The following is a 15,761-nucleotide window of genomic DNA, read 5'->3' on the forward strand; positions in this document are numbered from 1 at the left end:
GGAAACAGCACAGCCCCTGGTGCTGCCCAGACCCACTGCTCCAATGGGGAGTGCCCAGGGGGGTGGGCAAACTGAAAATACAGCTCCTGGATGGCTTGCCAAGAATTGCAGCTGGGGGGCACCCGGGTAGCTCAATTCAGCGTCTGCCTTTGGCTCAGGACCTGATTGCAGTCCTTGAATCAAGCCCCACATGCTGCTCCCTGCTCAGCGGGGAGTCTGCTTCTCCACCCCCGCCCCCCCAACTTGTGCCCTCTCCCGTTCATTCTCTCTCAAAAAACATAAAATCTTTTAAAAAATTGCAACTGGGGTGCAGGGGTGCAAGAGCCCTGGCTCCCAGGGTCCCAGACAGACCAGTTTCAGCCACTCACTGCTGACAAAATCCAAAGCAGAGAGACGAATGGTGGTGAAACCAGAAAGGAGTTATTTCAGTGAGGCCAACACCGGGAGACTTCGCACTAGTGGCTCCAAGTCTGTCTCCAAAGTGCTGAAAATACTTCTAGGTGCCCATCAGGAAAACATGGGGCAAAGTGGATGGGTACGAGCAGGTGGGCAGTAAGGGTGACATCGATCATTATCTTGAGGTCAATCAAATGGGGTCTTGTTGGTGTCAGGGCAGCCCCTGTTATTTGAGGCGTAGTTTCTGTCCCCACATGGGATGCTTTGACCACAGGGTCTTTCGCCTGCGTTAACAGATAAGTAGGGAAGAACAACTTCATCAATTAGATAGTACAGACAAGTCGGAATAGAAGAAAAGTCCTCCTTCAAGTTTTGTATATGCTAAGAAAAGACTAGGAAGGACAGTGAGTGAGTTAATTCTGATTTTAAGGTGAGATTTTCCTCTTTATACCTTTTGCCTCCTTAGTTGACTCAGTGTGAATTACCTATTGAGTGTCTACATATACTCTACCCTCTGGCCAAAACTTACCATTCTCAAGTACTTCCCACTCCTCATCCCCACACCTGTGCTAAAGTCACTTCCCTCTAGAACATCTCTCCCCAGATGTCACTTAACCAAATCCTGTTAGGATGTTTAAAGGTAGATCTCTTCCAAGAAATCAGTCTCACCCCTCACATTCTAGAGAATGATTTCTCATTTGTCTTAACACCTATTACCGGGGTGCCTGGATAGCTTAGCCGGCTAGGTGTCTGCCTTTGGCTCAGGTCATGATCCCGGAGTCCTGGGATCGTTCTCTCGCTCTCAAATAAATAGAAAATAAAATCTTTTAAGAGAAAAACAATAACAACAAAAACAAACACCTATTACCTTCGAAGTCTTTTACAGGCATTTATAATCAATTTCAATTTGCATCTTAGTGTCTTACCTGGGTTGGGTTTTATGGATCTCCCACTTACTTACTAGGCAATGGGTTTCTTATGGGACGAAATCAAGATTTACTCAACTTTGTGCCCCCTACAATGCTCCACATAATAGACACTCAACCAATGTTTGAATTAATGAGGCATATTTGCATTTCAATGTGTATGCTGCTAAAACTTTAGAAAGAGACCAAACGGTTCACTTTTTTTCCAAAATTTTATTTATATAGAATCTTCAGAATGTTTTCTTTTAATTGTCACCACAAGCTAAAATCTCAAAGCTTAAAATCAGATATTTTATGTCATTGTTTAGTACAGGGAGAAGAGTTCAACCATTTCAAGGAAAAGGTTTCAAAGCTGTATAAACATTAATATTTACAATATTCTTTAATACAGATTTGACAATGTGGTATCATATTTAAATGTACAAAATAGTTTAAGTCATTATATTCCATTACAGAACATTCCAAAATTCAAAGTAATAAAAGAAATCCATAAACACTAATAACATTTGGGGAAAACAGCAGCACAACAGGTTTATCAATAATCATAGTAAACTTATATGATACTTATACATAATACACAATTTACAATTTACATATTAAATCCATAAATTTAAAGATCTATGACCAGTCTATTTAATCATGCTGGATTCTAAATACTATTTTATAATTCATAGCTCAAAACAAATGTTCTATGGCAAAACTATGAAACAGGAGTACAATCTATGAAATCATATTTAACATTCCTCTTAAAGCCTAAGAGACTACTCTAGGAAACCTCAAAGATAGCACATAAGGCATTTTTCCCTGAAATTAAAGTTCTTATGAATATATTCATAAATATATTCAAAAGAAGAAAATACAAACAACCCAGATACCATGAGTTAATTTTACCTTCTCGAATTTAGTTTGGTATACAGCATCTAGTATAATCACAGCTTATCTGGGAAATTTTTATTTTCTCCTGATTTAGGGGGTTAACATATTTATTCTCTGCCTTGTTCCAGAAAGAATTTAAGGTAGCCTACAAGATTCAGAAAATGCTGGAAAGCACAAATTACAGGGCAAATGTCAAAACAGAGAAAAGAGAGTTTTAAAGAACAGCACACATAAAACCATTTGAGAAAAGGTCAGGATTTGAGTAAGTTAAAAGTATATGACATTATTTTCCACAGTGATTTTCTGGAAATATTGCAAAATAGGATATTAATCTGTAAGAAAATTCTTAACTGCTGGTAAGCTGGGAATACTGATCAAGTTTGTTAAAATTGTATTAATCCTGATAGAGAGATGATAAAAATGTGCTTTCTCCTTTGTGCTTGGGTGAAGTGAAGTTTTCCCAAATGCCACGATGTAGGAATCTGGACTTACAGTGTCTTGTTATTGGTAGAGGGCCGTGTAGGTGAAAAAATTCAAAATTGGGGTACCCTTACTTAATTCCTACTAAGAAACTCATCCACTGAATGCCTGTTGATGACCCGAGGCTAGGGAGCTGTATGTCGGGTGGTCAGGTGTCCACAGGTCCCCTTGTCCCTGTGCGAAGAATCAGTCTGGAGCATCCTGCCTACAGCACTTCCCCCAAGTCCTCCAGGCACCTCATCAGGCCCCAGCAAGACAAACAGAGCAAACCGAAGAGCAGGAGGCCTGCTCAGGCTGGCTTGTCGAGACAGCCACCGCCCTGCTGCCCAGACAGCTGCAGAGGTTCTGACCCTGCTCGGTGCCCACATCACCGACCTCACCCCACTCCTGTGGGGGAAGTGAGTTTTGGAGAGAAGGCTGGGGCAGCACTAATCAGCTTCCATGAAATACGAATGGATCTGTTCAACTCTATCCTTCCGGCCTTGCTGTCACCAAATGCTCAATGAGCCATCCTGTACCTGTATTCTGAGAGGTAAGTAGAGGGAGTGGGGGAAAAACGGGGAGTGGGGCTTGAGGGAAATGAAGAAAGAAAAGGAGTGGTAGTATATGTGGCATGAGTTTCAAAACTATAAATTACAGGTCAGAACAAAAATATCTACCTGAAAGCTAAAACTAATCACTGCCTCCTATCTTCTTCGTGATGATGATTACTTCTAAGCAACACTCCTAAATTCTCTAAGTCTAGAGCTCAACAAGGTCATGACTGCCGGCTTTCCAGAGCTACCCTTCAGAATAACAGGCAGGGCCACCATTAGATACCAGGCAGGCGGTCACCAGTACTTTTAAGGCCAATAAAAATGTTTTCATTTTTTTTCAATTCAGAAGGAAAAAAACAATCTTTTAGGTTTAGGACATGTTAATGTACAATATTAGACTCATTTTATACAAATGCAGTTGTAATGAATTAATTTTTAATTTTTTCTGGAGGAAGACAAAGAAGGCAAAAGTGTCTAAGTCCTACCTAATGTGGCTTTGGAAATAGTTCAAGAATAAAATACTGAAGGGGTAAGGACAGTCTGATCTTGATGATTTTATTCACTGGTTTTTCTTTTTTGAATGTTACTTTGGGATTAGATTTTTAAAAGAGCTAAGTCTGATATCAGAGAAGTACTAATGTAAAATTCCACCAGCCAAGCAGGAAAAGAAAAAAAAAATTAAGTTTATTATTTTATTATCATTGTGCAATCTTAAGAATCAAATCAGGATTAAGAGATCTGGATGCATCCAGGTCCTGTCTCCACTCCTGTAAACATTATCAAAGGTAGGTTTTTCTTTGGGTCTCTGCCTCCTGAACCTCCCATGTTATACTGCCTCTCAGTTCCAGACTTCTGTGCTTCTCCAAGGTCCTGGCTCTGACTACCCTAAGTAGCCCAAGTTGGCAGTGACAGGAATGTGGGCACCTGCAGTGGCAAAAATGTTTTAAGAATATGTTAAGAGAAAAGAGAAACAGGGAGAATGAACAAGGGAGGAGAGGAAGAAAATACCACAAATTTTAACATTCTAAAATTGCCGGGTCCAGAGGCACCTGGGTGGTTCAGTTGGTTAAGCGACTTCCTTGGGTTCAGGTCATGATCTCAGCACTCCCCAGCAGGGAGTCCGCTTCTCCCTCTACACCCCCACCCCCCCGTTCATGCTCTCGAGTGTGCTGTCTCTCAAATAAGCAAATAAAATCTTTAAAATGACACGGCCCAAGGGAAAAAAGGGGGAAGAATTTATACTAAAATATTACCTGTGGTTTTCCAGATAATAGGGTTTATATTTTTATGTTTCTGCTTTTTAAAAAAATATTTTGAGATAAACATACTCTAGCATCAGAAAAAAAATTCTCAGTTAGTATTACTTATAAAATTGTGCTCTCCAAACTGTAACCTCTGAGGATTACCATCTTTGAGTTCCTCACGGTATGGCTTAGGTTAGTAAATATCTTAACTACTGGCATGCAGGGGACCCAAGATTGGAAAACAGAATTTTTAGCAATTTCCATTATTTTCCATCACTGAAATTAATCAAAATTGCAGGGAAATGTCAATCAGGAGAGCTATTTCATACCAACTTCTAGGATGTGTGCCACACATACAATGAGAAAAACGTGTCAAAAGGAAGAGTACCAAGGAATCAATTACTACCTTTCACAGAACTGCAGACTTTCTGTATTTGGAAGGAAAAACAAAGCCATAAAATGTAGACCTATGGATTATATAGGCGAGGAGCCTGGGGCCCAGACAGATTATATGACATTATCTCTGCCACAGAGGGAAGTTGGTAATAGAATTAGGATGAAGACTCAGGTTTCCTGGTGTTTGGTCTGCAGCTCTTACCTCCCCCAGTCGTAAAGGTAACTGTGTTATAAGTTATGTTTCATTATTTATCCTACCTACATATAGAGAAATGCATTTTAGACCTGGAAGATTGTCAGGAAGATAACTTAACCCTCAGGTGCACAAGAATTTAGATAGAAGTCAGTTTATATTCCCTACGCCCCCAACTCCACCACCATGAAGTCACAGGGTTGAGTCAAGACATAGGCAAGCCATCTAGAACTGGTTCCCTGCTCCCTCAAACACTGCCATATTCTTCCATGGCTAATGATTACAACCAAAAAAGGTAAAAATACAGAACCATATCCAGATAAGGTGTAAACTGTTTACTAGTAAGAGTGCTTGGAGGTTGGGTATAAATCGCTCTATGGCTCACAGAAATAAACTCAAATCTATCTGTGCAAATGAGGCAGTAAGATTGCTAATTTTACTTGAAAATATATTTAAATGTAAATCATAATTCTAAGTTTTGTTGTTGTTTGAAGATGACGTAAATAAGGCCTTTCAGTGTCTCAGGTTCACATACCTGAAAATAAATTACAAATGTTTGTAATTCTCTAGAGCGGGGACTGGAAGATAAAGGCCAGCAACCCATTCTCTGTGAGGCTCATGAAGTAATAAGAATGACTTTACATTTTTTAGGGACTGTAAAAAAAAAATAAAAAAGAATGTCTGATAGAGACAGTATGTGACCTGAAAAGCCTAAGTTTTTGTCTAACTGTCCCTTCACATAAAAAGTTTTGCTGACATCTGTTCTAGATTTAGAAAATATATGAAACCGGACTAGATATGTAGTATGTCCTAGAAGGTTTTCTTCTTTTTAAAATTAAGTCTCCGATTTAATATTTAAGCATTATTAAAATCTGCCTCTTTCTCCTGATAGTAGGTAGTAGAAAAAAAATCTAGTTTGAGAATTATGATTATCTGTGTTCTGATTAAATGAGGTTTTATCACACATACCAAGTGGACATAGAGTTGAAGTTAATTATTTTATGTATCTGAAATCCATATTAAATGTTTCAGCTAGCTGAGACAATGGCACAGCCTCTATTATTATTGCTATAAAGTAAAATGGAAACAAAGATCTATAACCGAAAAACCGGCAATCTGATTCTCTCCGTTGGTCTCTTCTCTATGTTTAAGACTTTGGCCGTAGGCCTCCCCTGGCCTCCTGCAGCGTGTTGTTAGATTTACTGCGCCCCTAGTTCTCATCCATGTTCATTACCTCAGTGACCATCCATCCACATTTCATTTGCAACCAGAGACAAAATCTCACCAGAAGACACGGCAAAAATGGAGGTGCTCCTAATGAGACACAGACACGAGGTACCAAAAGTGGAATGACTAGTTTGGGGAGAAATAAATACTAGAGATACATTGCATTTATCAACCTGAATACACCAGAAAAACAGACAGCCCTTCAGAGTCCCCAGCAGCGCCTGCCGGCCATGGTGGGACTGCAGACTGCGGCACACCCTGCTTCACACGGCACTCTGATAACTGCTGTGTGAAAAAAAGTGTCACAGGATTTATGTAGGAAAGTTTGGATTTTGATGACGAGAGAAAAAATACTAAAGTTGTGCCACCATTAGCTGAGTTACAATACTTTCAAGGTTATTACTTGCAAAGAAGGAGTCGAAATCAGAAGATCTTCCTTAAAAATAATTACATTAACAATTCCTTTGGACCCACAGCACAGTTCTCTTCAGTCCCTCCATTCTCTTCCTTGCTTTTATAATTGGAAAGGAATAAATTTTCTATTTGAGTTAAGAATTCTTCAGCAATGAAGCAATTAGTCACTTTGCTCAGAGTTTTCCTCAGACACTCCAAAAGCTAGTTAAAAAGAAAATTTTATATTTAAAACACAAAAAAAGCATAAGAGGGTTTGCATTACTATCATTGTTGTATCTCTTTCCAGATCTCACATTTTCTAATGCGCAAATGAGAAATAGTCTCTTCAAGCATGGTTGGTGATAAATTTATGATCAATAATCATACAGCCAGAGTGTAGGAGTGTAGGAGAAATGCTTAGGCTAGTTCCTTTATGATTTCATAAAAGGAGACAAACCTGAGATTTTAAGTGTGATGCCTTCTACTTTGGACAAATTTGTGACCTTTTTTTTTTTTTTTAGTAGTTACATTTACCAAGGGAAATAATCCTGTAGAATAAAAATCTGTGTGCATACAAAGGACTCTACAATTTCAAAATTAGGGTACTAGAGGCTGTTTCCTAAAAAAATATGCATATTAATCTTCCAACAGAACAAAGTGGACTTAATAGAAGGGTTGTAAAAAATATTAAAAAGAAACTTAGTATGTTTAAGTTTTCTCTTCTTAAATTGCTACCAAGAAAAAAAAAGGTGTTGCCATACTGATCTTTAATTCTATACATATGGAAACAAAAAGCGAAACGAAAGAATTAAGGACTCTTACTTCTTACCAGAAAGTTAAATAAAATGACCACCTAAATGTAATTATTAGATTTATATTACTATTACTGAAAATGATCAATTGTTAAACCTAAATGGAAACGTGGTGCTTTTGAATTTAATGAAATGAGAAAAATGTTCTCCACCGTGTACATTAATCTGCTAAGAAATTAATCGGCTAGTACAGACAAATTTATTCTAAAATAGTATTATTTCTATATGCAAGTGTGTGCAACAAAACGCATTACTAATTATCTCTTAGAAATTAATTTCTGAAAGGAAAAAGCCATAAAAAAAACAGAGAAAATGTATCCACAAAGCATTTGGCATCATGGGAAAACACATCAAGATGAATAGCTTTAGAATCTATGAACAATAGAACCAATTAAAACGAAGGCAGCTTACTTTCTGCAAACAAGTCAGGTCAGAATCCCGGCGAAAGATTTTATCCATAGGGACACTGCTGTTGGAAGAAATATGAAGACAGACTGATGAAACAAATACCATAAACTAATCAGTTTTGTAATAAACTGTCACTGATGCCATATATCATAATTTTATATTTAACTTGGGCTTTCTCTGAAACCTAATTTAATGAGAAACACTGCAGATGTGCAACATCTCAAACCACAGTACATACCTATGGGAGAGCCGATATTTTTCTATTATCCATCTTGTCTTTTCAAACACTAATCCCCACTGAGGTTCTTCCAGCATCTGCTGTACTTCAAATTTGTAAGGTAACCCTAGAAAAGCATAAAGAAGCAGACTGTCATCAACTATTTCTTAAATCCCCAATCTCCTTTTAATTACCTAAAATCCTCACCCTCGCAACTTGGCACACCGGCTGAACAGCACTTTAAACATAGTGGGCATTCATTAAATATTTACTGCCTGGCTGAACCTGGTCCATCAAGCACATTAATGCCAAGCAATTAATAATAATAAAGAAAAGTAAAAGTACCATTTGCATGACAATTATATGTAAGGAACTGAGAGGCAGGATGATCACATAATTTATATCCAAGCCAGGAGACCTTCTGAGTGAAAGGTGGCATTGTTAAAAACTGTGCCAGAATCATGAGCTTAAAATGACATTTAGCTAAGCTAAACAAGACATGTTCCATCCCAGTGATTTGTATTTTTACACAGGTTAAGCCTACAGCAATACTATAAGGTAGGCAGCATTACTCCTATTTAACAGACAAAGAAGCTGAGGCTGAGACCAGTGAAACAACCTGTGTAGGCTGGTGAAGTGGAAGAGGCTGGATTTTAAGCCCCTGAAAGGAAAATATCAGCAAGTCTGCCTGGCTTCTGAGTCCACATTCACTTCACCTCCCTATAAATGCTCATCTAACACGAGCCAGGGAATAGGGCTAACTCTGGAGAAGCAGCAATTGCACTTCTCTGCCAAGCTAAACTCTGGAGGAGAGGAGCCCAAGGGGTGGATACGATGCACACAGCTAGAAAAGACAAGTATCACGGATGAGCCTACTTGGAAATTTCTCACATAACCTTCAAAATCCCCCAGTAACTTTATTTGCTGTGTATTAAAAGAAAAGCTCAGCTGATACATTACCAGAAGTCAATACCATAAAAACAATGGTAAAACTTACATAATGCTTACTACATGACAGGCTTAAGGTGGTTCACATATATAAGGCCACTTAAGAGAACCAGCTACCAGTACTATTCCTAAAATAAGAACATAACCTGTTCATTAGCATATATATTATCACAAAGAAGCAGAGTCAGGATCTAAACCCAGACAGTGTGGCTCGAGTTTCTCTTATTAACTTTACAATATACTGCCTCTCAACTAAGTTTCTGTCAGTATAAGGTTTTTTGAGTAAATACAATGCCAGCAAATTAGAAGGCATGAAAAAAAATGAAAGGAAAAAACATCACGACTGTACTTCCTTACAATATAAGCGTACTTTGTCAGTATTTCTAAAAAGGCCTTTACCCAATTTTTTTTCAGGTGGATTTTTTTTTTTTTCACATTTCAATTCTCCTCCATTTTACTTTTTCCCTCCAAAAACTTAGGAGAGTGACACATCACAGAACACAAGCTATTAAGCAAACTCCTTTTGGTGATGCCTATAATTTACTTGATATGCTCAATTACTTAATAAGCATCGACAACAATATAATCACAACTACCTATTGAAGATCTATTATTTGCTAAGCACCTGACATATATTACCAGCAGTTTTTACAACTCCCCTGTAAGCAAGGTAGTAATTTTTTTAAAGATGGCAGAAGCAGACTTCTGCTGAGTGTGGTGATGATGACACAGGCCTCAGTCCCAGGACTCTGAGATCCTGACCTGAGCTGAAGTCAGATGCTTAACTGACTAAGCCACCCAGGTGCGCCAGCAATGTAGTAATTTTTTCTCATTTTAGAGATGTGGCGAAAGGGAATGAGATAGGCTAAGTGTTCTGCCCAAAATAAAATAACCAGTAAATGTCAGAGCTGGGGTATGAATCCAGGCAAGCAATTCCTATTCTTAATGAAAGTCAAATATAAGAATAAAAAATAATGTGTTTTCAGTCTGTACTGGTGGAAAACCATGAAAACATATACACACACGCAAGTGCGCGTGTACCATACAGCTCTGTTTTGCAGTAAGAATACTTTTCTAAGTTAAAAAGGTGGCACTAAAAGCAGTACAAATTTCCTTTTGTACTGAATATTTTTTTTTAAAGATTTTATTTATTTATTTGACAGACAGAGATCACAAGTAGGCAGAGAGGCAGGCATAGAGAGAGAGAAGGAAGCAGGCTCCCTGCTGAGCAGAGAGCCCGATGAGGGACTTGGATCCCAGGACCCTGAGATCATGACCTGAGCCAAAGGCAGCGGCTCAACCCACTGAGCCACCCAGGCGCCCTGTACTGAATATTTTTAAGTCATTAAAATATCAGAACACTAATCATTAAGTATATTGCCTGCCTATTACAAGTACAGAAAATGCTTATCCATTAGAGACATTTTAAAGATAGAATTTGGGTATATACCTAAAAGGAAAAAAGAAAGGACAAGACAGGACAGGCAAGGAAGAGAGAACCTAAGTAAAAAGTAAACTTAAAAGTAACACAAGGTATCCTATGGCTTCTAGAAACCTTTAATTTGTGAACCAGAATGTTTCCAAGAAGAGCAAAGTGAAGAACCTAGGATTAAGACCTACTAAGCAGTGTTAAGAGGCATTTAAGAGACAGTTCTGCCCAAAAGAACTTTCCTGCGATAATGATAATGTTGAATACTGTTTGTTGTGCAATGGCAGCTTGTGAGAGCATCAAGTACTGTCCCCCTCTCATCCTTTCAAGTGTTCCCTGCCCCTGCCTGGGGTACTTTCTTCCTCACATGCACTGGTCTGTATTTCTCTCAAATACTAAATCTGTACCTTCTACAAATCTCTAGAGTTGGGCTCTCCATGTAGGTTTCCACTCTCTGGTACAGTTTAGCTGCATTTGTCTGCCCTCTGTCACCTCACCTCAGTCTGCAGCCTCTCAGTAGGGTTCTCCTCCTGTGTCATATCTGGAAATTCTGTTAAGTTGGTACGCGAATTCAGGGCTCCCCTCATTTGTTTTCCATCTCTCAGCGATCATAACCCCTCACTGCCTGATGTTATGACCTAAACATCACTGTCTTACACATTTGTCCAGTTTTGTGGCTATTTCAGATAGGTCTTTTGTTACTTCCTTTGGGCCAGAAGCAAATTTCTAGGAACTGAATTTTAAATTTCACTGAATTCTAAATAATTTGTAGTCTTATGTAGCTCGTAGTTATTTGTATTCTCTGTATACTCTGAGAGCATCAGAATATAGGCTCACTCCCTAAATCCAGCAGGCCGTGAGATGAAAAAAATGATGTAAATTGAGAATGAGCTAATTGTGATTACTCCTTTTATAACTTTTTATAAAATTAAATTTTTATAAAATTTTATAAATTGGGCTAAAGAATGTTATATACATGTGCTATTTGGACTGAAGTTAGTGTCAGTACTATTTGTTCAATTAAAAACCAGCAGAGCTAAAAACCAGCTGACCACTTCCTAGATGCAAGGCAATTGATTACATGCTGGTGGGGTTACAGAGATGAAGGCAGAGTGGGCTGTTTGAGGTTCACATTTTAGAGAGACATGCTAAATAGATACATTAAAAGGCAAAAGCACCATGGAGGCAGGAAATAAGTGTTACAGTTGTGCAGGTGTACAAAGAACAGAGCAACTAATTGCAATGACGTGAGGGTCTTTGCCAAAGAGATGGCATCTAAGTGACAACATGAAAAACAGTGACATTAATTTGTTAAACATTCACTCAGTACCTGCTTTATGCCAGGCCTTGTGCTAGAGACAGAGGATAGAAAAACGAGTGTAATATCACATCTACCTTTAAGGAGCTCATGAGCTAATGGGAACCCGAGTACAATGTACAGTGACAGCATCTAGAGGACAGTGAACTCTCAGAGCAGCAGTGGTAAGGATAGAGAATAGAGAGTAAGCATCCTACAGATGTCACTGTCTCTTCCAGTCTTTTCCTTTCCGTACACACTTGCTTCTTCCATTCCCCTCCTTTACCCAGTCTGCCACACCAACTCCCTGTCCAGCCAGAGCTGACTGGACCACAAGTGAACACAATTCCCAAAGGAATTTTAATTTTAATCCATCATGTGATGGATTAAGCCCAGCACATTCTTTTTTGGGACAGAATGGAAACTAAGAGAAGGAAACCAGTTGGCACTGTTAAGCCTAAAACTGGGAGGCCATGGAGAGCAGGTGACAGTGTGGTCATTTCTCTTTGTTTTTCCCATTCAAATGCCATTGCAGAGAAAGCCAGTCTGCGTTCATAAGAAATTTCCCGAGAACAGAGACTTTGTGTATTTTCCTTACAGCAGTATCTCTAGTACAGGCATACCTCAGGCTATTATGCTTCGTTTTACTGCACTTCATTTCATAGTTACTGTGTTTTTCAGGAACTGAAGGTCTGTGGCAAACCTATGGTCAAGCACGTCTATCAGCAACATTTTTCCAATAGCATTTGCTGACTTCATGTCTGTGTGTCACATTTGGTAATTCTTGCAATATCAAAATATTTTTATTATATTTGTTATGGTGATTTGTGATTCCTGACTGACCCCTTGAAAGATCAGACACTGGTTAGTGTTTTTTAGTAAAAGTACTTTTTCAGTAAAGTATGTATGTCATTTTTTAGACATGATGTTACCTCACACTTAATAAACCATAGTACAAAGTAAACATAACTTTTATATGCACTAGAAAAACAAAAAATTCATCTAACTTTACTGTAATATTTACTCTAGTGGTGGTCTGGAGCCAAACCTGCAATATCTCGGAGGTAGGCCTGTACTTAACATGGACATTGCTTGGCCCAAGCTCTTCTCCACATTGTAATACTTTTGCCCAGCGGTCATGGTAATACAGTAGGGGCTTGAATCTAGAAGGAAGTCACCAAAGGTAAGAGGATAACTGCACTACATGGTGTGCAAACACTGATTCCCGATTTGAGGGTACAAAGTTTTCCGTCACATAGTTTCACATAGTTGTAAATTCTTTGGTATATAAGATTCAAAGAAATCAAGGTAGGAACAGGGTGAAGTTGTCTTAGTTGAAAACTTACGGTAAGAGCCATCTGAGCTAATTTCGTCACTTATAACCAGGCAGGTAATCTGGGAATAAGGTAAAGGATTGTTTTGATTATAAGGACTAACGATCATTCCAATGAATTTTGCACCGCCTCTGGAGAAGTAACTCTACAATAAAAAGAAAAATATAATTAGTCTTGACTGTATAAATTTAAAAATCAGTATTTACCCATACCAACATCTTAAACACCTAATGGAGGAAAAAGGAACAAAAAGTGTGTTAAAAACCTCACATCCAAACAGCAACTAAATGAAATATGTATCATTCCACACTTGAAATTTTTCAGGTCAAAATGTGCTCAACCCAAGCAGAAATGACCCTTATACAGATCACATGGCCTGCAAAATCTGTATCATGAACATGTTTACAAATTATTTTCACTACGCTTCAACTATAATCTTTATCAATATGGTAATAATTTATTAACAGCAGCCTACAGCAAAAGCATTCACCCATTTAACATAAACTATCAGAATAAAACAAAACTTCATTTTTTTCCAGAGATGCAAAATTCACTCGTATACCCAGTCCCTATCCTAGTTGTTCCCATCAATTTTTTTTTTAAGATATTATTTTTATTTGAGAGAGAGCATGAGCAGAAAAGGGGTAGGGGCAGCAAGAGGGAAAGAATCTCAAGCAGACTCCACGCTGAGTGTGGAGCCTGACGTGGGGCTCAATCTCATGACCTTGAGATCATGACCTGAGCCAAAATGAAAAGCCAGACGCTTAACCAATTGAGTCACTCAGGTGCCCTGTTCCCACCAGTTTTTAAAAGCTCTCAGAGTACTTATTACTGTTACTTAGAGGGTTTGTCTGGGCTAAACAAAATAGCTGATTTCCCAGATGTTTAAATAAACACGTATTATTCTTCTGATCAGAAAAAATGCAGTTATTTCAAAACTCCAGATGTAAATAATATTAGAAATGCCAACACTCTGCTAGAAATGTTAAAAATACATTTATTTAGTAGAAAGCAATGAGGGAGGAGAAAAAGTACAATTATTTACACACAACATCACATAAGACCTAGAGGCCCACCTGGTATTTGGCTTGAGTGTCAATATCTCGTAAGGAAGGATTTGGATCAAAGGCAGGATGGGAATGATACCATCCAATAACACTATAGCCTCTCACAGCCAAGGTCTCTGAGGCCTGTGTTTGCGAGACAGGATCCATCTCACACTGTAGTCCTGTACTCAGACTGTTACAGGGCTCTGCTGCACAGACCTATAAAAGATTAATCCTCATACAGTTATCCTGAAATCCTGTTAATTCTCTTAAAGTTTTAGTTCTTCATATGTAGATACAGAAACTTTTTTAAGCCAATGAAAGTAATTAACAGTATCACAGGTAGCCTTTAACTTGCAAATAAATGACACCAAAAGTATGGTTGTATGCAGGAACTCAGAATCCATTTTTCTACTCAAACAAGGCCTAATAATAATTGTTAGTTTTCCAAGTTAGTCCATATAATATCTGACAAATACAGTCTTTCAATGACTCCCATTATTTATGATAATAATTGCAACAGAATCATGCACACCAAGTTTAAACAATAGGGTTGGTGCATGTTTCCTGGCCTTTTAAAGTAGTTGTAGCTTTTTATTGGTGAAAGCAATGAGGAGGCCTGGCTGGCAGTGCGCCCTTTCTCGATGGTAAAAGGAAACAAGTGGTCAATAAACAGAACGTTAGTTTACTCCTGGGAATATCTAACCTACATTTGCATAGTCTCATTTCCATCACAGGTAAAAGTCTATATTTTAATTATATCCATTGAAATCGTTAAAAATATTTGGTATGGTAGCAGTACTAAATAATTAAATTTTTTTACAGAGAGAACTTACTTCAACTATTTTATCAACTTCTGAGTATCTTCCTCCTAGCAGACCAATCACTTCTGCCATAGAAACATGAGCATGCTAAAAAGAAATACAAAACAGGCTTAGCCCAAACATACAAGTCCATCTGACAAAAAAATCAGAGTAAAACTCACTTATTACAAGAGACTCATTTACAAGTATGGTAACTATGCTTTTCAAATACAGTAGCATAGCATAGGAATCAGATGCTAGGCTCAGTGCAAAGAAATTTAGGATTTCAGATTTATCTTCACTGCCAGCTGAGAAGCTTTGAACCAAATATTCAAACACTCCAAGATGCTGTTTTTAAATTTACAAAATAAAGATACCATTTGTTTTCCTTACTCAGAAAAGGTATCATAAGGACACAAAGTAAAAAAATCACTCTGGGTCCTCCTACAGAAAAACGCCCGAAACAAACACAACTATTGGAGGTCTCTGGAATTTAGTGCCAACAGAGCCTCCACACTGTAGGAGTTGTGGTTTGTTGCAGTTATCTAGAAGGCCGCAGACAAAGGATACCAGAAAATGAATATAGGGTTAATGATGATAAACAGTCTGCAAAACTCACATTAATTTATTTTCTCTAAAATATGGAAACATGCAATTGTTTGGCTTTTCTCCAAAAGAAAAGACTTATTTTTTAGATTCCTTGTAAAAGAGGATAGTTAAGATCCAAAATACACGTCTTCCATACTCTCTCTTAAGCCTGCAATAAAAATACACAAGAATAGAAATCAGAGTAAGTAAAC

General features: G+C 38.1%; 1 protein-coding gene across 4 annotated transcripts in view; it reads right to left on the minus strand.

The window, feature by feature from the left end:
• Window positions 1–3,646: 3,646 nt before the first annotated feature.
• Window positions 3,647–15,761, minus strand: part of MYSM1 (Myb like, SWIRM and MPN domains 1) — a 40,805-nt gene continuing 28,690 nt past the window's right edge. Inside the window, exons 15-21 of one of the 4 annotated variants that reach the window (XM_082688128.1) lie at window positions 14,995–15,069; window positions 14,189–14,377; window positions 13,125–13,257; window positions 8,126–8,231; window positions 7,891–7,945; window positions 6,726–6,889; window positions 3,647–4,138 (exon numbers count right to left, since the gene is read on the minus strand). In XM_082688128.1, the coding sequence (XP_082544254.1) occupies window positions 3,994–4,138; window positions 6,726–6,889; window positions 7,891–7,945; window positions 8,126–8,231; window positions 13,125–13,257; window positions 14,189–14,377; window positions 14,995–15,069 (867 nt within the window). In that variant the 3' untranslated portion in view covers window positions 3,647–3,993. Of the gene's footprint in view, window positions 4,139–6,725; window positions 6,890–7,890; window positions 7,949–8,125; window positions 8,232–13,124; window positions 13,258–14,188; window positions 14,378–14,994; window positions 15,070–15,761 lie in introns of all 4 variants that reach the window. The other 3 variants (XM_082688127.1, XM_082688129.1, XM_082688130.1) reach the window with 3 other exon arrangements.

Source organism: Mustela nivalis (assembly GCF_964662115.1).
Source record: "Mustela nivalis genome assembly, chromosome: 10".
Classification (NCBI taxonomy): Eukaryota; Metazoa; Chordata; class Mammalia; order Carnivora; family Mustelidae; genus Mustela; species Mustela nivalis.